The 24,470-nt window shown below is 29.4% G+C and overlaps 2 protein-coding genes across 3 annotated transcripts; one reads left to right on the top strand and one right to left on the bottom strand.

Moving 5' to 3' along the window:
- Positions 1 to 146: 146 nt before the first annotated feature.
- Positions 147 to 2,716, top strand: LOC126893535 (mediator of RNA polymerase II transcription subunit 6). Its single transcript, XM_050663845.1, has 5 exons — positions 147 to 375; positions 435 to 594; positions 1,226 to 1,400; positions 1,791 to 2,085; positions 2,408 to 2,716. The coding sequence occupies exons 1-5, from the start codon at positions 345 to 347 to the stop codon at positions 2,548 to 2,550; spliced, it is 804 nt and encodes a 267-aa protein (XP_050519802.1). The 5' UTR covers positions 147 to 344; the 3' UTR covers positions 2,551 to 2,716.
- A 963-nt stretch (positions 2,717 to 3,679) lies between these two features.
- LOC126893532 (homeobox protein orthopedia) lies at positions 3,680 to 23,331 on the bottom strand. 2 transcript variants are annotated; one of them, XM_050663843.1, is made up of 6 exons: positions 22,910 to 23,331; positions 19,393 to 19,838; positions 7,536 to 7,722; positions 7,114 to 7,254; positions 4,803 to 4,884; positions 3,680 to 4,527 (listed from the first exon to the last, which is right to left on the bottom strand). In XM_050663843.1, exons 1-5 carry the CDS (start codon positions 22,950 to 22,952, stop codon positions 4,814 to 4,816), a joined length of 888 nt encoding a protein of 295 aa, XP_050519800.1. In that variant the 5' UTR covers positions 22,953 to 23,331; the 3' UTR covers positions 3,680 to 4,527; positions 4,803 to 4,813. The 2 variants fall into 2 exon arrangements, with proteins under 2 accessions (XP_050519800.1, XP_050519799.1); XM_050663842.1 differs by having other exon boundaries at positions 3,682 to 4,550.
- Between the last annotated feature and the right edge of the window lie 1,139 nt (positions 23,332 to 24,470).

The following is a 24,470-nucleotide window of genomic DNA, read 5'->3' as shown; positions in this document are numbered from 1 at the left end:
CATTAAAATATCCTAACCTTTAAACAGTATTATCTCTTTAGGATACAGTGTTGCAATTTAGTAAATATTGTACATCATGGTTAAGTGATTTTATCATAAAATAATTTAAGGAATTTGGGCTTCATGTTTATAACTTAATATTTTTCTATTGATAATATAGTGTGAAGTGTAAAAAAACTTTAAAACAACTCTAGATTGTTTTTTGATTACTGTTTATAATATTAACTGAGAAATTATACCATTAAATTGTTATATGATTTTTTTTTAAATGTAAGCAAATGAAATTTAGAAAAAGTGCAACATAATATACAAAATTAATTAAGTGTTTGAATTGAATTTCTATTATGTTATCAGGAAGAGGAGTTGGTTTACCAGGTATTTTTTTGACATTTTACATTGTTTAATATTTTTTCTTGTTTTTATACTTTTTATAGATAATCCTTTGGGTGTATCTTGGCATGATAGTAATTGGATCCCTATTCTTAATTCCAACAATGTTTTGGACTACTTTTCAGAACGTAGTAATCCTTTTTATGATCGCAGTTGTAATAATGAAGCAATCAAAATGCAACGGCTCAGTATGGATAATTTAAGGTAATTTAATGTAGTTAGAAAAATTATCAATGTTATATCATAAATAAAGATTTACTTTGATAACCAAATCTCCAAATTAATATAGTATTTCTTTTTTTTTAAAGCAAAATACAAAAAATATATGCATTCTTAGTTTTTTATTATTGTAACTCAATTTTTTTTATAAAAATTTATTTTATAACACTTTTTTTATATATTATTTTTATTATAAAAATCTTTAGTTTTATTTAAAATTTTGAGAATTATTAAAATATATCAATAAGAAATATTTTAATTTGTTTACCAGAATAATATAAACAATAGTGAAACGATTCTGTATTTTAATTTAGTAGCTTAGAAAAATCCTCAATCGTCAATATTATAAAAATTTTTTTTTGTTTTTGTTTTTTTTAATTTTATTGAATAATATTTGTTTTCATTGAACAATTAAATTAATGACAATAATTCAAATTTAGCTGTAATAAAATTATAACACTTTATTATAATGTATTTTAATTTATTGTACATGCAAGTTTTGCAAACTATTGAGAAATATATGAACTTTACTGCTAAAAATGGACATAATTGCTTAATTAATAAATTTATTATACACCATGAGATTTAATAGTTTTCTTTTTGTAATTAAAAATAGCAACATGGTTGGTTTGGAATATTGTCTTCTTCATGTACAAGAACCAATTTTATATGTTGTACGTAAACAACATAGACATTCTCCTTCTCAGTCAACACCAATTGCTGATTATTATATTATTGCTGGAACAGTGTATCAAGCTCCCGATCTATTGACTTTTATCAACTCGCATATGGTAAGATTAATTTTAAATGATAACATTTCTATTCAATTTAAAATGTATACAATTTTATCAGACAAATAAATATGTTCTATCATAATTTTGTATGATTTTGCTGTATTTTAATATTTTTAATTGTAATTTACTAATTTTTTTGAAATTTACAAAAATATGATTTTTTTGTTAATTAAAATTTAATTAATGTTAAATAAAAATAAATTGCATAAAACAATAATATAGAATTAATCATATGATTTTGTTTAATTTACTCATAATATTGATTATTGATTTCAATATATTATGTTTATTAAAATTGTATGCTTTTATATTTATCAAAATACAACTTATTAGAGATTGGTAGTTGTTTTGAAAAATCAACTAAATTGATTATTATTTACTATAAAGATGTCATCAGCATACCACCTAGAAACTGCATTTGAAGAGTTAAATTCTTTAGCGAGGTTTCATCCATCAAAAGGCTATTCCTGGGATAATCGAAAAACAAATTCAGGTGCAGTTGCTGCTCCACCTCCATCTCCAGTTAAAGTTCCTACTAAGAGGGACAGCGAAGAATCAAGTTCTCAATTTCAACGACTTAGAGTAGATATGTTACTGGTTGAATTAACAAGGAAATTTCCTTTACCATTACCTCAATCACTTGTACCAGCATCTACCAATAGCAACAATAATGCCATACCAAGTAAAAATTCAATATTTTTATCATTAATTACTAATACTACTTACTGTTTCAGTAGTACAATTACTACTACTGTAAATTCAGTTTAAAAATGAGAATCCCTAATTTTTTTTTGTTTATAATAATTTTTACATATAACCTTAGCTATTATCGAGCTGGACATAATATGCACTCAGACCTGTTGGTCCATTGTGCGCATCTTAATAATAAGCTTGATTCTGTTATTAAAAAAGAGTTACTCTGCTGTTTCATTTTAAACATAAGTTTTGTTCTGGGTTATATACTTTTAGCAAAATGTAATAATATACTTTTTTTCTTATTGTAGACGATGTTAATAAAGTAGAGACTAAGAAAGAAGTGAAACAAGAAAATATTTCAGATACTAATGTAAAACATGAATTCCCATCTATAAATTCATTGTCTCCAACTATGCGACCACCTCCAGAAAAGAAATTCAAGCCTTCATAATCAAACAATAGTAATAATAATTGGGAATTAGAATATGAATACTATTGTGAAGTTTATGTATGTATATATGTATATATTAAGTTTATGTTTTGTAATTTAAGTTACAATTTGTTTTCCTAAATAAATTAATATTTTAATTGTCAATAAATGTTAAATTTTACAAGTATTTGAAACAATTCACCATAATCGTAATTTTATACTTTACATAGCTTTATTTATATGCTGTTTTAAGTATTAAAGTATGCATAATTTTTTATTATAATAGAAAAATAAAAAATTTTAAAATAAAATTTTTTAAAACTTTTTGTGTAGGTTGCAGTTGGGTAAATGTAAATTAATATTTTCTTTTAGAATATTTAGAAGATTTTATTTTAGATTCAGAGGTTCTGGTCCTATATGTCCTATATTATATGTGTTGCTATATTATTATATGTCTGTTCAAAATAAAAATTGCATTTATTAAAAACGTGCATTTGAAATTATCCCATTTTACCCTATTTATATTTTTCTTTCAAAAACCCAAAATTCAAGCCTCTGTTGACAAAGTTTTATGATGATCAAATTTTTTACTTGAATTTATATTTAATTTATAAATAAATTATGAAGTACTTTGAAGCTAGTGTAAAATGATTTATGGTGATATAGGTAACATTTTGAATAAAAGTTTTGTGTTAATTAAAACAAATTATAAGGAAATTTGTTAAATCGAATAATTTTAATACAATTGCTTAAGTACAAATTTTTTATTCAAACTATGAACAACTAATGAAGCGTTGACATGGTTAAGGTCCTAATACTAGAAAAATCAATTTTTCGTTTTTTTTTGTCACCTTGATGAACAATTAAATCAAATTTCTGTATTAAAGAAGAATAACAGAGAAAACTATAAGGCAATATCCATACAATTACACCTTTAATAAAACGGTTTTTTCTTTTCAAAAAAAATCTGACATGAGAACTCTATTGTCATTGCCTCAAACTTAAATTGGATTTAAATAAAAACTAAATTTTTAATGAATATTTACTTATTTACTAAACATATACAATACAAATTAATAAAACTAAATGATGATAATATAAACATATATTAAAGTATATTACATTTAATGTAGCACAAAATTATGTACAATTTATATACATTACTCATTTTATCACATAAAATAATTATGTAGTAATTTAACTGAAAAAAAATGTCTTAAATATTAATAAAACTTAATTTTTTTGTGGCATTCATAGACTCAAATTTACAGAGCTTGAAAATTTAAAAATTAAAAAAAATTATATATAATTTTATAAAAAAAATAGGAAAGGAAAAATAATATATAATAGTCTTTCCAACAATATTTTTGAAAATTGCGCCTATGGTATATTTTAGTGTACTAGAACTAACGAAGTGTACTTTGTTAATTCCGCTGTATTTTATACAATTTTCATCCAATTACTCTGATTTTATTTAATATCTATCATGTTAGCATTCAATAAGTTTATTTTTAAATTTTGTTGAAGAATTTCCTCATAAATATGAATTAAACTTCAGATATTATGATCAATAATACACAATATTGAAGTACTTAGATTATGAATTGTTTTGTATTTTAAACCCATTAGTTTATTCTAAATTGATTTTTATAACTGGAATTAAACATAGTTTATAGTGGATAAACACACCTTAAAGTACAATTCTGTTGAAAGCTATTATTTAAAATGAACTTCAAAATTTGAGTTATTTCTAGTATAATGCCTATAATATTTTTAAAATAGTATTCGATTACTATACAATTAATAATTATTTTCCCAGACTAGACCCTTTAAATAACCCAAGTAAAAATAATACAACATTATGGTTTTGTTCTATACAAATTAAAAAAATTAATTAAAATTAACAGTAAAAGTTAAGAAATTGTCAACAATCAAAGATTCTTGAATTTGAGAATAAGCACGTTAGTCATTCCTTTCATCCATGGACGGTGAATCAACCTAATAAAGTTTTGAGAATGAATCTAAAAATAATTTACAAGTAAATAAAATTACACAAATGTTGGGTAATATTAAGTAAAGACTTGAAGGATTCAGAAGATAAACGGTACATTTCTGCAATTTATTTTCGAGAGAAAAAGTATTAATTATTATACATTTTAGTAACAATATAAAAATAGACGCTTTATCAATAGAAAAATGAATATATTTTTAATAAGTAGAAGTACAATAGGCTTTAAGTATAAAAACTATCAAAAGATTATTTTTTGACTTACTTGTTCGGTATTTAAAAGAATTGAGAATCTGTCGTAAAAGGTTTAAACTGTTCTTTAGAAAATCGCCACTTTTCCGAATCACCTATAAATAGAATCTTATAATTATTTTACTAATGAGACTAAAACTCATTTATGAGGATACAGTTAAACTAGATCTGACTAACACAGTATGATTTTTGATCCAATAATTATTTTGTTGAAATTTTTTTTTTTTATATAATTACTGTACCTTCATAAACTATGTTTAAAGCATATCTTTTTAATATTTAACACAATTAAAAAATAATAAAAATTTGTTATTATAATTTCAAAAATAGCTATTTTTTATCCTTTTTCTTACAAAAAATTTGATGGGACAATTTTATAGCAAGTATTTATTGAATTACAAGCATTTTAATATATATATAGTTGGTATGTAGTTAGGGCGGGTTCAACTTGTACTTGACTATTTTTATAACGCATACCGCAGCTGAGGTACAAACCTACTCTATGTACTAAAATGCTTGTAAATCTATAAGCACTCGTCTTAAAATTTTTATTGATTCATTAATTTTATCTGTAATAAAAGCACTAAAAAATGTCTAGTTTAAATAATAAATTTTTTTCTTTTTATTATTGATAAATAATAAAAAACATATACTCTAAACATAGTCTAAGAAGGTAATAATTATTAAAAAAAAAAAAAATTCCACAAATTGATTGGATCGAAAGTTATAAGAGTTGTGAGATCTAGTTTATTTTGAATTTTAAAAATCTAGATACCTTTTTAAATAAGTCCATGTTTTGATTTAACATTTTACTTTTTTGTAGTTAATTAAATGGTTTTTTATGCTTAGCAAAAATAATTATACAAAAAAAAGTACAAGGCAAAAGGAATAGAGGACGTTTTCTTATTCTTTTATTGACCAAATCGATGATTTCAGTTGAGAACACATAGAAAACCGGGAAAGTCAGAGAAATATTAGTAATTATATACTTCTTAAACGATCATTACGTTCGAAATCAAACTATCGAAGAAGAAGAAGAAGTTGATGGTTAATTAAATGTGATAAAAAGTTTTAATTAGAAAATTTTAGAGGGGTTATATTCACTTAGTAAACTGTTTGATCAACACTTTTAAAACTCATTTATGACTTTATTTCGTTTGAATAAGATTTTTAAAACAATATTCAGAATCTTACCATGAAATATTCTTATATTGGTTATCAAGCAGAAACCTTTTACTCGAGGAGAACAGTTTTCTAATATTTTTTATCATACGCTTTACTATCCTTGAGCTTATATTATGTTTTCTTAATTTTTTCACCGAATAAACATTCTTTTAATTTATGGTACTTTTAGGATGGAATGAAAACAAAGAAATAAATTTATCATTTGAAGTTGGTTTCCAGTTTATTTTCTTCTATTTAAATTTTAAACTTAATAGTTGAATTTTAATTTAAATTAAATATTAAAGAATAACAAAAAATTAATAGGATTCAATGATTTTATATAAATAAAAAATATTACTTTAAGGGAGCTTTTAGCTTTTTTAGTATAAAATCTCATAAACATAGTCCAGCACAAGGAATAGACAAAATCGACAAAATTTATTTCTTGTAATATAACTTTCTTAACACAGTTCTGATAGTGAATATTCTCTGGACAATCAGTCTAAATATCCATTACTTGTTGGGCTTTTTAAGCAAATAAAAACCCCCACGCATAATTTGAGTTGAAAAGAGAATGTTGCGTTATTTATTATAATTTTTTATTGTTTAACATAGAAGTGTTAAAATATTCTTGTCAATACTTCACATAGTCAGCGGTGGTCAAGTGCAAGAATATGTGTAAAATGATGATGAAAACGTGTTTTATTATATACTCAGCCCACCTTGCGTAGTATATTTGACTAAATAATAGCTTAATAACACTATCTTTAGAGTCTTACAAATCGAAGAAATTCTTGTGTTATTTCATCATATGTAATTTTGAAGCTGTTATTTACACAAATCTAACTTTTGGGTTTTGAGTAAAGACGGTCAATTTAAGTGTTGTCATTTTTAAGTTACTTAGAAATTTTGTTGAAAATATTTACTGTAGGAAATTATATAGTTTGTATCATCAATTGAGTCGATCAGTTGCAAAATGATGACTCAATTGACAAATGAATTTTTAATGTTTTCAACAAGAGTAAAATACTTAACATTTAACACTTAAAACCAAACAAAGGTTGGATTTGATGTAAAAAGTTACAATTTGATAATTGATATATACCAATACAACACTTTTTTTAATGAATACATATATATTTTTTTAATATTTTGGTTACCTAATGAATTAAGACCATAATGAGCTTGATACATATTGTGAGTGTTTGTGGCCATCGTAGTGATTGGCGTTGAACTGAGCGATGAGTTTTGATGGCTATATCCACTCATGGTAACCGCACCGCTTGTTAACTGACTGAGCCCTAATAAAATGGATCATTTTATTATATAATTTTACAATAAAAAACTATATTATTATTAATAATTATTTAATAATTAATAATTATTAATAATTATATGGGTTAAAGCATTTTTAATAGTTTTATACTTTGTAATAATATTTAAATTGACATTACTACCTAAGTATTATGCATTGAAAAGCCGAATCATGTATCATGTTTGAGAAAAAAATAATGTCGGGTAATTTTGATTTAAATCATGCTTTAACTTAAATGTTAAGTTCGCATTATCGTTTTTTACATACCTGTTGTCATGCCTGTTACCCCCCACCTTGTGTCAGTAGAGCTAAACATAGAGGTTGGACATAGGCCATCACCCATGGTACCAAAGGGAGGTAATCCATGCGAGGGCAACAACGCCCCGGGCGTTCTAAAAACATTTGTAGATTTCTTTCGCTTTTTCCATTTTGCTCGTCTATTTTGGAACCAGACCTGAAACAGTTTTAAGATATTTTGTGGCTAAGTTCCATTTGAATATGTTTGTTAAGAAAAATATCGTTTTCTTCGGAAGTCAAATAAATATTTGTTGCGTAATATTTTTAAGACTGAATTTCGATATCAGTGTTACAATATTTGTGTTCTAAAAAGTCATGATTTCTTACTATAACAATAACAATAAAAAATATTAAACATATAAATGCACCCTCATATTCGTTTGTGGGATCACGAAAAGTAATAAAAACAGTGGGGTGGTACCTAATAATCCCATAATTCCACTGACCTGGGGATTACTGAATGAAAACCAATTTATTCATGTCTTCCGACGATAGGGAAGTTCATTTTTTTTTCACCCTTCTTCGGTTGAGCGGTACATGTGTGTAACATCGAAATACGTTTAACATACAAATTGTCATAATCTAACGATGAAATGGGCATATGTGTTAAATTAAAATTATTATTTCTTAACAGCTCATTATCTTTGCAAGCAATGAGGATTAGCGCGTGTATTCTAAATAATGCACTTATTAAAATAGTTATAATTTTGAAATGAAAACAGAATCAAAAATATTTTGATAACAATGAAGCAGTTAATAAGGCTTTTTATTGTAACGATAAAAAATTTAGCATTTTTGAGGAAATTATTAATAAAATGTGTTTATTTTATATTTTGGTCTAGGTAAAATTTAAAATATCTTGTAAACGTTGAAGTAGAAAAATCATTATTTTAAAGCGTATAGCGTTTTATCTTGTGTAGGCTTGAAAAACAACTATATTTTTATTCGAGCTTGATGCTGTCGAAAAATCGTATTAGCCGACTTTATGTGAACGTCTACGGCAGTAATTTTTATAAAATCCCCAAAAGCCCCGACGACATATTTACACGGTTGCCACAAACGCGACGAAGGTTGTTCGCCCCTCCTGGGGCGCTTAGGTAATTTAGCGTTCAATTTACTCGCCCTCTCCTGTAGGGTGTTGACGTCGGGGGTAGGAGAAGTTGGCGTGATATGTAATAAATCGCTGCACCCGACCACGGTGTGTGTATTCATGCCCATTAATCCGCTAATGGTGAAATCATACCGTTTGTTCGTTTGTTTGTCGGCGACGACCGTAAACCTTATAAACACACTCTTCTCCGCCCTCCACTCTCTTCTCATCGCTACCATACATCCAAGCGACTTGTTGGATTCGTGTGTGCAAAGCAAGGGAACATAATACAAAATTCATAAACCAATAAACTTCACCCTCCACCGCCGCAATCGTCTCCGGCCCGCGTTCACACCATCAGCGCAGACTTCAATCACTGCGAGCGCCGCCAAGTCTTTTCACGGGTCGTAAAAATATCTGTTCCCCTTGTACATAATTATGAGCCACCGCGAGGCCAACAGGATGACAAATGGAATCTGGAAGTATTGGTTTTTTCCTCATTTTGTATCTGTGCTCTCCTCTCCGCTGTTAATATGCAACATCGTGAATTATATTGCATAAGAACATTTTTAAGATATTCTTATTAGTTAATCAAGGTCCGTGAACAATTAACACGTAGACAGTGACATTTTAAAATTTTATTTATTTTATCGGAAATTATAATTTAATTAGCTGTATTAAAAAAAATTTGAACATTATCAAAAGTCTGGTGATATAGTCCTTTTGATATAATTACTTATTTAAACACTAAAAAATCGAAACTTAATAAAATATCTAATAGTAAAGTCCACTTTTTTCTGAATTTACTGTTAGAAAATTGAATTTTCTTTATTTTTTAACAGACGTTTTAAATTTCAAAACTATAGATAGTTGACCATGTTTGTTTATAGCACTAAAACATATCTGTTTTTAATTTAAAATAATTATCACGTACTAGTTATTGATTTGTAACAATATTTCATTTAGTCAAAAATGTATATGATCAAACGGTTTGAAGAAATTAATATTATATATGAGATATGACACATAATTACTTTTGGCTAGCCTTCAGGAAATACAAAAAACGAAACATTTTCACCCATTCTTATATGTAACTAACCAAATATAAGAGGCCGGATAACATTTTCATATTTTAGTAAAATCCGTTTTTTCAACAAATGTTATTAAGAAAAATATTTCACTTTGATTGGTGAACTAACCAAATGAATGAATTTATACAATGAACGTATCCGTTCATTACAATGTAATTGGATATGTCTAGTTTTTCATTTGGTGCGACAACAAGACATGTACGGGTATCTTGATATTTTGTTGCACCAAATAATGATAACATTGTAAACATTTTCTATGTAAAATATTCACTGTAAAATGCAATATTCTTTTATAATAACTATTAAATTTTAGCTATTAATTATAGGGTATTTTAGTCTAAATTAATCTAGTAAACAGTCATTTTAGTCATGAGTCATTTAAGTGGAGTGGTTCAATTATTATGAAAATACTGGATCACTGATCCAGTAGTTTCAGAAATTGAAGACATTTCGGACTTTGAAAATGTTTGTAACAAGGAATCAACATCAACTAACAATGTATTATCATTTGATATTGACTCGTAATACAATATATATAAATAACGACGAAGATTGAAATGTAGATGAGTTTTCAAGGTAAGAAAAAGTGTGTCATCCACATAAATAGAGACGCAATAATATACTTGAATTACGCGGTCAACACGTTTTGCTTAATGTGTCAGGTATTTACTGTAAATGAAAAAAATACAATGTTTTATAAAAGTCAAAAATAGAGAAAAACTATGATAAATTGACTTAACTATGACTCATTTAATAAAATTGGCAATACAGAAAAATAGGACATGTTTTTAGCAAATTTAATAAAATTACTAAAATTAACTGACTAGGCGTAGACCGTGAATTAAATTAAATCTAAAACAAATTCTTGTTTTTACAATGTTCATATTGATTCATTAGAAAAATGTATTTGTAAAAAAGCATTTTACTTTATAATTGGAATAGGTACAACTAGTGTGGAAAGAATAATAAAAAGTATATTAAAAAACAATTTATCATCTACGTAAATAAATTTATTATTATAACTATTACAATAACAAGTTTCGGTTCAAACTAAATATAAGTTTTTAAGTGTTTTAATTTTACTAAATCTGTAGAACTACGAGTAATTTTTGAGTAACCAAAAGAGAGATAAAATAAAGGGTTCCTTGAAGAGAATGGTACCCATAGAATATTCAAGGGAGAAAGTTGAAAAATTTACCATAAAATATGCTTGATGCCTAAAATTGTAACGTTTAAAAATTACACCGAGATACGCTTAATATTAATTTTTTACCACGATTAAAATTAATGTGCGCGTATGTGTACGCGTACCACACTAGTGAGAAAAAATGTGTAATAAAAGAGACTTTTGTTTTAACAATAGCTATGTATGATTGATTTTAAGAAATAGTGAATTTTCCATCTCTTCTCGTTCGTTAAATTACCACCTCTCCTTAACCTAATATAATTGTTTATTGTGTTTGAAAAAATATTATTAACTACAAAACAGTATAAAGACAATTTAGAATGAAAATTTCTTATGTCGTTTAGCAAATAATGCTGTAGAAAATGACGCGTTGTAACATAAAGCTCAAAATCTTAGGTCATGTGTTTGGGAAATCTTCGAGTCATAGTCGTAAAAATGTGAACGGGTAGTAACGCAGGAGACAGTAGTCGGCGGTATTTCTCAGGGATATTTCCACGGTAGCCCAAAAAAGTAATGGCTTAGTCGCTTTGTTTTCTTGTGGTCCGATACGCATACAATGGTATGTTATAAATACACTGTGAGTATGTGGTGGTCGGGATTTGCAGACCAATAGATTTATAGCGGGTTTTCACTGGTATAAGGCTAGCGTACGGAACTGAAAAAGGAAAAAAGGTCAAAATTGAACCCATTCTTCCATTTCGACAACGACGCAAAGCTTACTGGCCACATAATGTACTAGAATTATTTCAGGATTTACACGTACACGAGGGTCCGGCTTTTCTTGTACGTATATAATAATATTCTCTGTTCGTTTCCTGTTGTGTTGCGCAAAGAATAGCCCCCGGGGGGGCTACATAGATATATCAAACGGACGGCAATGACCCGTGAAATAAGCAACATTTAACACCCTCACACGCAATGTTTCAAAATAAAATCATCACTGAACGAAACGTTCCGCGTTCGATACAAACCATCTCTCAGGTGTTAATAACTACCACGATGACTCACGCAGAGTTTAAAAATGCAGCTGACCAAATTAATTGGGTTTTGATTTTTTAATTTTAAAATCTTATTTGAAAGACGTGTGGTTTAACGGCAAACACCCCAAAGGGTTCAATATCGATGTGTACCAGCGGTTAGGGTTCGAGCCCTCATCCAATGACCTCGGATCATCCGTCTAATTAACGTTGCTTTAGTGGAAGCACATAATATTACAAGTCATAAATCAACCGATTGTCCTGAAATGAAAACACTGCACGCGCAGTGGTAGTATAAGTGAAGGGATATCGGCCACCGGACTCTATATATAATGTAATGGGGTTACATTATTACAGTTGTTATGTTGATAATATACGATGCAATATGTACTGATTTACAACGTTATAAGCAAGTACATTACATTAGTAACACATTCGCAATGTTTATGCTTACTATTTACAACTAAATACACTAAATGTAAAAGCAATAGAAAATTATGATATCGAGTTAAAAATTTAAAACATTTTGACCTTTTGTAAACAAATAGCCTTCCGATTCATAAGGTTATTGCATATCGTTTAATTTCCGTAAAATATTTTCTACTATAAAAAAAATAGCAAGGAAATTACAACTCGCTTTACCATCATAATAATTAGTTAATTAATCTCAATTTTGTAGCCTTTTCATTGAATGTAGTATAAATAAGTACATTAACACTTATATATCATGGAAAATTTATTTTTAAAAAATTAAATAGGTTCTAGTGATTCTTAAATATTTTCATTTTGTACAGTTATAACCTTTTTGAACATTTCGATTCGAGAGTGAAAAACAAAGTAAAGTGGTTTACTTATTAAAATGTTTGTAAAATTTAAAAACTGTAACATAAATGATCTCTAAACAAAACAGTTTATACCTAGGCAGAGTTCTCAACATTTAAATTATATTATTAAAAAAATTTGTTATTTATAAAAACAATTAATCATCTTAAAACATTTAGTCTGTAAGTCATTATTTTGATATTGTTCAGAAAATCTGCACGTAATTATTTACAGCCACTAAGGTTAAGAGTAGGCAATTGTTTGTTTTAATCTCGTTAATCGCATCTTCTTAATCTTTTGGACATTCTGTTACCAGCTAAGAATAACATTAAGTTTGCTGAACTTTGTCATCGAACAATAAGCCGTGGTCTTAAAGGGATTGGGAAAGCGAGATCCAAAGTTATACGTCCACTGTTTTCGTGGGTAATCTACTGGATTTCAATATGATCGCAATACATTTTACAGACACGAGAATGATTGAAATAAAAAATAAATAAGTAGCGTGTCTTTTCCGTTTCGTCGGGAATAAATTAAACGCCTCTGGCGCGCGCAACGTTAAGCGTTTTCCATTTGTTTCTATACTTCCGGGCCTTGCGCAAGTCCCATAGAGCACGTCGAGCTTGGCGAATGCGCTAAATCCGCCCCACGTATAGACCCTACCGAATCAATATAGCGTGAGGCTCCCGGACAAGGTTTGCGCATTAACTGCGTGTAGAATACCCCCTGTATCCCGTGGGGGTGACAGATAGACTCTAATGGAAGCTCAGGTTAATAAATGATCTCTCATCCGGTTTGGCACACGCAGACGAAATAAAAAAAAAAGAAAAACTCATTTCACATTGTTTTCCACCAGCAACCGATACCATTACGGAAAACTAACTGTACCTAGTGATCGTAGTCAAATAACTGTAACTTTTATGACTTTGACTTGGATCGTTTATTGTCGAAGAAGTATAAAAGAATAGTTAAAGAAATCGACAAGCAATAAAAGCACAATATCGTATTAGCTAATAACGGCTCTTAATTTTATATCCAATTTACACTTGAAATTATTGACAATTATTAATTAAACGGCATTCATCAAAATTATAAGTGTAGTTAAAATCAATTCACAAATAAATATTATGTATGCACTCCAACTCGTAGAAAAAATTCGAAATTTTTAATAATAACTGATAAAATTTTATGATTTCTTTCTGGATTAAATTTGTATGAAATATAATGATGTCATAAAAACTTCTAGTTTCTACTAGGTTGAGTGTGAATTTGATAGTTGGCAAGTAATTTTATACACTCATAACTTTTGTAGTAATTGTAATTTTGTTGACATTCAAGTTGAAAACTCTTTAAAAGTAATTAATATTAAAAAATATTTTTTCTGAAAAAAGATANTGTAATTTTGTTGACATTCAAGTTGAAAACTCTTTAAAAGTAATTAATATTAAAAAATATTTTAACTTATGGAAATGTTTAGTTTTAGTTGAATAAATAATGAGATCGACCATAAATCAAACTTTAAATATTTCAATCGAACCGAACATAAAATTGAACATTTCTTTAGGAATTTTTTTTATGTATTATTCTCAAAAAAAAAAAATAAATAATAATCGCATTTGTTTGATCATTCCATTTGATTTTCAAACTGATTTACAAGAAAAAAGTCTGGTCAGACTTTTATTTATTTCTAGTTAAATTTTTAAATAAAACTCGGAATATTCGTTTGGAAAATATTAAATAATATTATAACAATAATTGAGAACTCAATTTTTTTATAATAAGAACGAAACAAGTTTTAGAGTTAAAACATAAACATATAGGATAGGGTGACCATACGTCACACTTTTTAAAGGATAGTCCTGTTTTCCCGTATAGTGTTTTGTTTTTTTCAACTAGAATTTAAGAGAACGCATTATTTCTGTTTTCTGCGAATCTCCTCCTGTGGGAGAATCACGGAAAACTTTATAACATTAAAAAATTGTATAACATGTTATACAATTTTTCCATTAAAATGTGATTTGAGTAATGTTTGATAAAAATATTATTTATAAATAAAAACTTATTTGTTTTTGATAAACGGTAAAGTTAAGAGAGTAGTATGTGTCTATGTGCATTTTTTATTTAAAATAACTTTGATTAAGTATTTCTTAAAATGAAAGTATATATATAGAGTGTCCAAAGGTAAAGAAACTGATCAGTTTTTACAAAAAATAAAACAATATAAACTCGTTACCTTACTTACTGTACACTCTATATGCCTTTTTGTTTTGACGGGCAAAGAAATAGTTTTTACAAATATAAACTCCTATTTTTTTAAACATAGTCGCCCTAAAATTGAGAAATTTACCAGTGACTGGCAACTATTGTGATAAAATATTGTTAACTGATTGTTAATCGATGAACAAGTTGTAATTAGTAATACAGACTGGAAGTTTGTAATAAAAAATTTAGGGGACTAAAATTAATATTTTTCCATTCTAAAAACATTTTTATATTATAATACATGTAGTTTTACTAAGGTTTTGTGAAGGGTAGATTTTTCTTAGGAGCACTTAACTCTTCACCAACAGCAAACATGGTTAGTAGCATAAATAAAAAAAAAACTAGAAACTAAATTTAGTTTATAAATATGAAAATCATACCATTAAATGATTTACCTTTATGTGGAGTAAAATTTATGCATTTTTGACACTCAACTAAAATACGTTTTAAAAACATTTCAATGATTTTATTTTCTCTCGTGTTTTTGTGTGTGTGTCATAATAATGTGTCAATCATTTAAGAGGCGTACAACGATGTTATGAATATCAAAATCTCCAGAGTATTTGCAGTTTCAATTAAATGTAAATATATAAATTAAATGTATAGCTATAAAGATGGTATTGGCGAGAATTTCGCATAAAAAAAATAACAACGGGTAGATAGAGAAGAGGATGATTTTCATAAGAATACAGAGGGGTGGTGGTAAAAAGTTTTACTTTTTAAAAGCAAATACTTGTCCTGGCGGGCGCAGAAGAAAAACGAAAGAACAGTGTACGCGCGATGATGCGGCATCACTCGGAGTGAAGAAAGCGTGGTAGCTGAGTTATAACGTCCCTGGAGAGTAGCTCAACACTAGTTATCCATTGTGGTCGGCAACGGCGGAGCACCCCGCACCTCGACCTGATGCTAAATTATAAATACGCCATTAAACCCTGTTCCCGGCACTCCTAATGCATTGTACCAGCATCATACCACATGTCCCTGTAGCCGGCAAAACCACCATCACCACTACAGTTGCCAGCTGGTCCCGCGGGTGTAATGTGTGTATACTCTCCACCCAACCCGTACACGCATCCAATGCAATATCACGTTGTATAATATGACAATGTAGGTTTTATTTATTTTCGCATATTACTATTATTATGGCGCACGTATGCGATGCGCTCGTGTAGTGCCACATTAAGTCATAATACATTAGCAGTGCGACATGTCATTGCTGAAGTGTCGTAGTTTTCGTCTTCAAAGAAACGTGCCTGTCGTACGGTAAAGTTGCCACGGAGGAAATTCTAAATTTGTTTTTACGGTAAACTGTTAAGTGAAACTTTACCACAAAGCCCGAAACAAACTTTTAAAAAGGAAATTGACAAATTTAATAAAAGAACTAACGAATATTACCATAAAAAATAAAGCTACTAAAATAATCAAATAGAATTTAAAACACGACATTCGATACCACATGATTTACTGTACGTGTAAGTGTTTAAGTTGTCAAAGTGACGCCTAAAATGGATTACAAATCACGCTCAATTAAATTAAAAATTGTCCGGTTTTTACCGTGGAGTTAATTACGAGTGTAACGAAATCTACTTTGACATTCTAAATCACTTTTTCTGTAAGAACCTACATGGACTCATTACTGTCAAAACGAGTTACTTAATCCAAACAAACCATAAAAAATTAGGATAAATTAGGTTCGGTCATTTTTCTTATGTTTAAGATCAATGGAAAATTTAAATAAACGCAAATTCTTCGACAATGGTATTAGTTATTGATATGTACGCTAATAGTTTAAGTATTGAATAAATATATGAGATATGAAATTTTCACTAAATTTGATAATGACTTTGTATACTTTAATGTTCAATGACATCTAAAAGAAATCATCAGTCAATCGAGCTGTTTATGTCAAATGAGATCATGATGGTACTGTAAAATAGGGTGAAGGTTTGTCACTAACATGGATCCATTAGAGGACATCAGAGTTAAAATGAATACGTAAAATCCCGAAGGAATAAAGGTTCACAAACCCTACTAAAAAAATCTGTAGTGGACAGATGTATGGATGACTTACAAAAATCAATCTTCATATAGAACAACCAAATCTTTCTTTATTGAGTAATTTAAAACTACTGATTAATTTACTAAGTCCTAATTTTTAAATAGAAAAGATGCATTATTTTACTTTTTACACATAAAATATCACTAACTATCGTACTTATTTCAAGCGTTAAAAATTCTTAGTACTTTATTAACCCATAACATTTTTGTGTACATCCAGTGGCGGACAAATAGCAGATAATTAGAGAAATGAATCCCTTAAAATCATATAAGTATTATATGATATTTTTACCAATGGGTAACTTCATTGGTATACCCCTTTTGACTTTTTTATACAACTTCCATATGTTATATTTTGGAAATTAATTATATGGTAGTTCAATTTTAAAGTTACTGAGCTCAAGTTTTTATTTCAAGTATTGGTTAATATGCTAAAATAAATTAACGATTTGGAATAGGCTTAAAAAAAAGAAAGCCGTCTAAGTATATCTAATAGTCCTAAATAATATGCTGGTATAATAAATAGAATTAAAAAAGCTCTAGGATAATGACGTACAGCTCCCATTAAGATTTTTATAATAAAAATATTTCGTCCCGTGGCATGGCAAAGTTCGACCGCTACTAGATACGATAAAAACTAGTGTTGAATACAACGAAATTAAAAAAAAAATTTATTGTACTAAAGTCGTAGTTTAAGAATTGTAAAACAAAATAAAAGTTGTAAAAACGGCAACAAATCGGTATAACTTTAGCTGTTTACTTTTTTATCCGATTAAAAAGCATTTCTCGGTTCTTTCAAAGGAATAAAATCGTATATGCCTGAAGGGGAAGCGATAAAATATTAACCACGTTCGTAGGAGTAAGGGAGGGTAGAAGACAATCCGAGTTTGATGAACAGTCGAGGATTTGCGTTGATCACTGTTTACGACGACGAGGGAGCGTTAAAATACAAAACGAGCGGTGGCGTCATCAAGGGGGGCTTTGGATAGAGAAAAACGGGGGGTTGCAGAATAGGTGTGGCAGTAAGAAAAGCATCGCACACAGAGTTAATAATGCAACGTGCTGCTGCCGATCTAAACTACAATAACAGTGTAACTGCGGTACAACAACAATAACACGGACGTTCAAAAACAGATAAAATAATTGTGTTATTTGGTGGTGCAAACGACGGGCCTATACGAAAATGATTAGACCAAACAATGGACGCACGTGCTGTTGTTCGCCAATAGTAAAATTGGACGAACCTATTTATCATTGTTAAAACTTTATTACTGTTTAGTTACAACAATTACATAAAAACTTAATTAATACGAGCATGACTCAACAAGTCAACATATTAACATTTCAGACCTGCCGATCGGCTTTTGTGACAAACATCAAAATCTAGTACGGTGAATTTATATTTACATCATATAAACAGGTGTCTCGACAAAATGTTCAGCGTATCGCCAGAGGTTTTCAAGTGGCAAACAAAAGTGTGGGAACGCTCATGCCTACCAACATTATTAAATAAGATGATGCGAATAATGACGTTTGAGAATGATTCTCATGATTTCCTGTTATTAAAATTTTACTAATCGTCTGAATTGTCGCATTTACAAGATAATCATATACATTACGATTTTTTATAATTAATTCGTTTTTCAAGCCTGTCAGGTTAAGTTTATTCAAAGTAATCTATATGTGTTATCACTATATGTATTGTATCAAATTCGGGTAACTGCAATGGGCGTGCTGAAGATTTTTCATTATGATTTAAATGAATCGTGTAAAAATTTATCAGCTATACAACGCAATTTTTATTCAATAATTACACTATTATTAATATTATCGGGTTTAAAAGAATGTTAGAAATCTGTACCATGAAAATATCTTTAAAACGCATAGAATAACTGAAATGGAAGTATTCAATAGAGTCATAACCCTATCGCCATTGAATGAACACTTCCGAGTTTTCAAGTAAAAAATGTTGTAATCTAATGCAATTAGTTATAGTAAGTAGTAAATATAACAAGAAAAATGCCTCAAGTTAGTCTCAACGGCAATTAACAATATAGTTTACTCGCTAATAAATTGAGATTTTCAGCATGAAATAATTAATTAAAATGTTCGCGAAAGTTAATTATTTTTACATTATCATAGAGAACGAATAATAGGTGTATTAACATTCTCGATGTATTCATTTCACGAGTGTGACATCAAAATACAAAAAGATTTGAAAGATGAAAACCGTTAAATATTTATTTATTGATGATGCACTCTAGAATGTTTTGTTCCAAGTTTTTTATAGAAAATAATTTAACGGCAACGTGTTAATCAAATAGTTGTAGTAATTATAACATACCTGCACCCTTGACTCCGTGAGGCCTATACGCATAGCTATCTCTTCTCGCATGAATATGTCCGGATAGTGAGTCTTGCTAAAACACCTCTCCAACTCGTTGAGCTGCGCCGGCGTGAACCTCGTCCGGTGACGCTTTTGTTTATTCGGTTTACCCGAGTCGTCACTGCCATGTCCGTTGGTTACTGCTGCTGCTGCTGCGGCCGCGGCAGCCGCCAATCCGTGACCCGTGGCCGCAGCCGACAGATCGAACCCGCCACAAGACAGTCGAAACGGACCGGCGGCACCAGCCGACGACATCTGAGACGGCGAAGGCCCGTTACCCAAATGTCCGTTAGTGACTTCAGCTCCAACCAATCCTTGGCCGCTAATATCATGTCCACTACCGCCGCCACTTTGCAAATGATGTAATTGCGATCTGTGTTTGAGACTATCGAAGTCTTTGTGTCCTAAATTAGTGTTTGAATAAAAAAATCGTTATGATTTAGATTCACATAAATGGTTGCGTTTAATTAATTCTATGGAATAGAAAATACTAATTAGAAAGACAAAATGAGTACACCGCGATGCACCGTATTAGTATTTGGCAGCAGACTAAACTGCCGACAATCGTGTGTGGTATACGCCGAGGTCTGTGCACAGGTAATTTGGTGTTGCAAATTAAATTTAACTTGCCGTCCTATCAAAGCTCGAGTTTCCTAATATAATCAACGCTGGTGTAATGTTTACGTGACGGACGAGGTGTAACCTGTGGACAAGATGGGAAACGGACATGCGCCTACTGTGACTCGGATCGATTACCACGCGAATAGAAAACTTTGTAATATTTAATATTTTTATCACTAACGGAGTATAACTTCTTCATAGATTTCCATTGTAATTGTTTATTCGCCATTAACAAGTGAAATATATAACTTTGAGTATTAAAAATGAATTTTAATCAATATTATTAATGTATTATTATTTTTTAAACAACATTGATCACTTGTTTATAAGTTGGCCTTAAATGTTTACTATAGTAACTCAAAGTGATATGGAAACTCTAGAAAAATATTTAGTTTAAAATGTACAATCTTATTTTATCAAAATTTTAAGTTCATTCAAGTATAAATAGAATAAATTTACGTTATGCAATAGTTTGATAAATTGTTTATTTTTATAGAAAAATTATAACCTTTGCAATAATGATATTGAAATGTACAAGTGGCGATTTTAACTATTTATATACTCTTTAAAAAACATGTCAACATTTTCCCACACATGTATTGGACATTTTTATCGAATACAATATAAGGGAAAAATTTGATAAAATGTTCAATTCGTGTACTTTTTGTCAAAATGATATTACTAGTGTGTAAAATAATGTGTATATTTAAAGTGTTATACTGATGTATGGGAATCTTTGGATTTTACAGTGTAGAAGCAATTTCAAAACTAATTTTTAGATAAATTTAGAATAAAGAATTGAATTGTTTGTCTTTGTATTATGCATTTTCAAATTCAAAATTATCAACTAATTATCGATAAAAAAAACTCGTGAGTTTTACACACGGCCATTAAATAGTCTCTATAAATATACAACAATCTAATTGTTTCTTTTAGATATTTCCGCGAGTAATTTTAATCGCTGAACATTTAATTTATTGCTAAGTGAAGGATTGACGTGTTAACTCTTATTAATTGTCATTGGTTTTTTTAGTACGGGTATCGCTTCGTGTTAGGTGTGTATGAGATGTGCGGATACATATGCGAAGCATAAGGATCTACGCATTAAAGGACGCTGTAGATTAAGTTGATGAGCAAAAGAATAATGTTATTTTTTTACTGCAATAAATATTAGGAGTCTCGTAAATTTGCATTTTTTAGAGACGGCTCTTATTATACATATGCATTCGATTTAGGATCTGCTTTTAAAATTATCCTAAAATTAAGATATTTTTGCAAAAGTCACATATAAATGCGTTTTAGAAAACTCATGAAAGTATTTTGGGAGAAAGAATTCGTAAGTAATGAACTTTCGGAGTAGTTTACACATGATATGACTGGGACAGATTTTATCATTAGTGCAGATCCCTATACAGGAAAATATATTGCGTTAGTAATAGTTAATCAATCATAAGATAGACACTATATAAAATAACATACTTATCCTAATAAATATCCGTAATTTTGCGAAAAAGATACATGAAAAATAAGTTATTAACAAAAAATCCCATAAACAATTTGGAAGTGATGGTGTCCTAGTAAAATTATTTTTATCGTGCATAACATAAAAAATTTTACATAGGAACTACTGGTTTTTATTATTATTCGAGATTATTTGAAATCTTTGAAACATGGTTGGGTAAATTCAATAGGGTAGAAATAAATATCTTAAAAATAGACACACAAAAAAAAACAACTATGTATTTTTAAAACTATGATTTTAATAATATTATATTTTTTTGGTTTTACATATGTGACAAAATAAATGCACTATAAATTTCGTTAGTAATTGGACTATAGTAACGATACCAATATAATTATAAATTTTAACTATATATATTTAATTAAAAAAATGTTAAAGAATTAAATATTAGAAATCGTATATATATAAAAAAAATTAGTCAATTATATTAATTTTAATAACAAAGAAAAACGCTATAAAACAAAAATTTAATTGATTTTATAATTATATTGAAATAATCAGAATCTACGTAGGTGGAAACAGTGTTATGAACTAGAGTGTGCTTAAGTTCCAAAAACTGAAAAGAAATTATTCTGGTTTCGCTCAAAATGACGAACCCAAATCTTTTTTTTATCTATTTATAAATTTAAGAGTTTGTCTGTTAGTTATTTTTTCTAATTATTTTCGATCAGATTACAATTAGGGGAACAGACTGTTTATAAATAAAATGCACAGAGCAAAATTATAATTATTTCTCGGATCGTAATAATTACCTAGTGAATATACAAGGCGATTCCTTAACATAATACCTTACATAAAATAACAAATTAATATATATATTAAGTGATCATGTAACATGCAAACAGATATCTTATGATATGACCATACGAGACCTATGTATTTATTAAATTATTTAAAAAATGAAATCTTTTTCAAAAAATAACAGTGGCTAATCTTTCATTGGCGTTTGGGACACGGAAATTATTATTAAAATGTAATTTGATACCATTGTGAATGATAACAATATTTCCGAAGTCAGGCAGTTTTACGATTCCTTACTAATCACTTGGCTCAAAACCCAAAGAGATACTTAATTTCGCTAGACAGATAGGAATCTTCGAATATGTCTAGGTGCGCCCTAGTAGGACTTCTTAGGTACTCAACAATAGCTACAACACTTTGGCGGAAACACTCGCGTGAAGAAACCGAATTGATATAATTGGGCAGGAGGCGAGCACAATTGACCTATAGGTCTGAGTGCTTGGGCAGTTCATGTGCACCTCCATAACAACTAAACTAATCACTCAGGTTTTTGCGCATTCCAACTAAACAAATAATAGTTATTATGCTTACCGCCAATAATATTCGGACCTATTAAACTGATGTTGTTGAGCATGTTCGGCCGGATTCCTGGCCTGAACGACAGCGACGACAGAATTGTGAATGATTTACACGTTGTAATGATGAGACCAAATAGTCGGCTGAGTGACCGATTACATAAACGCTAATGAAAACGGCGGTAAACAGGAGGCACTAAGGTTTATCATGCCGCGGTCCAGAATCATCAACGGTTCGTCATTAAACTTTGAACTTTCAACGTTGTACTGATAAGACAATGACACTGTCTCGGTAACTGAACGTTTATTGCATATCCGATAACGTTTACGTGCACGTTACATTACTCGGAGGCGTACGACGTACGATGAGCTGGCGCGCGTTGGTTTTAATGAAGCCGATGCGACCGTTCCGAGAGCGATGGCATCGAAGGCCCGCCGTCGCTTACGCCGTTTGTTGTTGTACGACGGCACAGCAGCATCCGGCGCACGATCGCCATTGGACCAACCGGCGAGCGACGTGGGCGGACGCTACCGAGGCAGACCTCTCGCTGCCTGCCGGTGCCGCCCGGCTAAGCGTGCCGTTCCCCCCTCATCGCATTTCACTGTGTGCCATAAGCCGCCAAAGGTAGTGGTGCTCAAATACGAATTGAAAACGAACAAAGAACAGTCGGAAAAGATTCGGCGAAAATTCATTGTGTTCACACTCGTACGACTCGAATTCTTTTCCGAATTAACGTCCGTATTAAATTATCTTTATTGATTTCCCTTGTAACCGAGTAGACAATGACATTTTTATCGTTTTGCAAAGGATTTTCAAGGAGCGGCACGACATTTAACTTACATTTCTTCTTGTGCGCTTCTTTTTCGCATCGACATACAAATATCATCATACGGGAAAAAAGTATTGTGCGCAAAAATTGATTTATTATAAAAACTGATGAATAACACTTTACAATATAATATTAATACATAAATTAAATCTTATCACGTACGCGGGGAGTTTCCAGAATTTTTACTATTCCTCCTAGTGTTATACAGCTTTTAAGTTTTATTATATTCGATATCAATCAATTGTAATAAAGCTGTTTAATGGGTATAAAAATATAAATCAGTTTGTTACCTCGGAGTACCTTTTTGTTTCACTTAAATTTTAACCAAAATTCAAATAGAAATTTAAGCAACTCTTAACTGGGCGTGTTAATGCTTACAGCAAAAATTCAACATATTCTACTCGGCACATGCATTTAAAAGATATTGTAGCATTTTTAGATTTTCAATAAGTTGTTTTTTTGCGAAAGTTTTCTTTAGAAATAAAAATAAATATTTTATTTCTGGAAAATTTTGAAGATCTTAATTTTATCTAGGTCAACGATTTTACTTAGAAATTAAGAATATTTTCATAGATTCATATCAAAATGAAAATAAAATTAAAAATGACAAATTTAACAACATGACATCAAAATAGCATTTTACATATTTTAGTGGTTTTGTGTTAGGAAAACAGTCAGTAGGAACAGAGTAGAACTTTCAACTGTATAATCAAAATTTAAGTGTTGTTACTTGTTCGAATATTGGTC

This window comes from Daktulosphaira vitifoliae, unplaced genomic scaffold (assembly GCF_025091365.1).
Source record: "Daktulosphaira vitifoliae isolate Bord-2020 unplaced genomic scaffold, ASM2509136v1 Scaffold_1, whole genome shotgun sequence".
NCBI classification, from domain to species: Eukaryota; Metazoa; Arthropoda; class Insecta; order Hemiptera; family Phylloxeridae; genus Daktulosphaira; species Daktulosphaira vitifoliae.
Note: the sequence above shows the minus strand (reverse complement) of the source record. Positions and strands in the feature narration are given on the sequence as shown.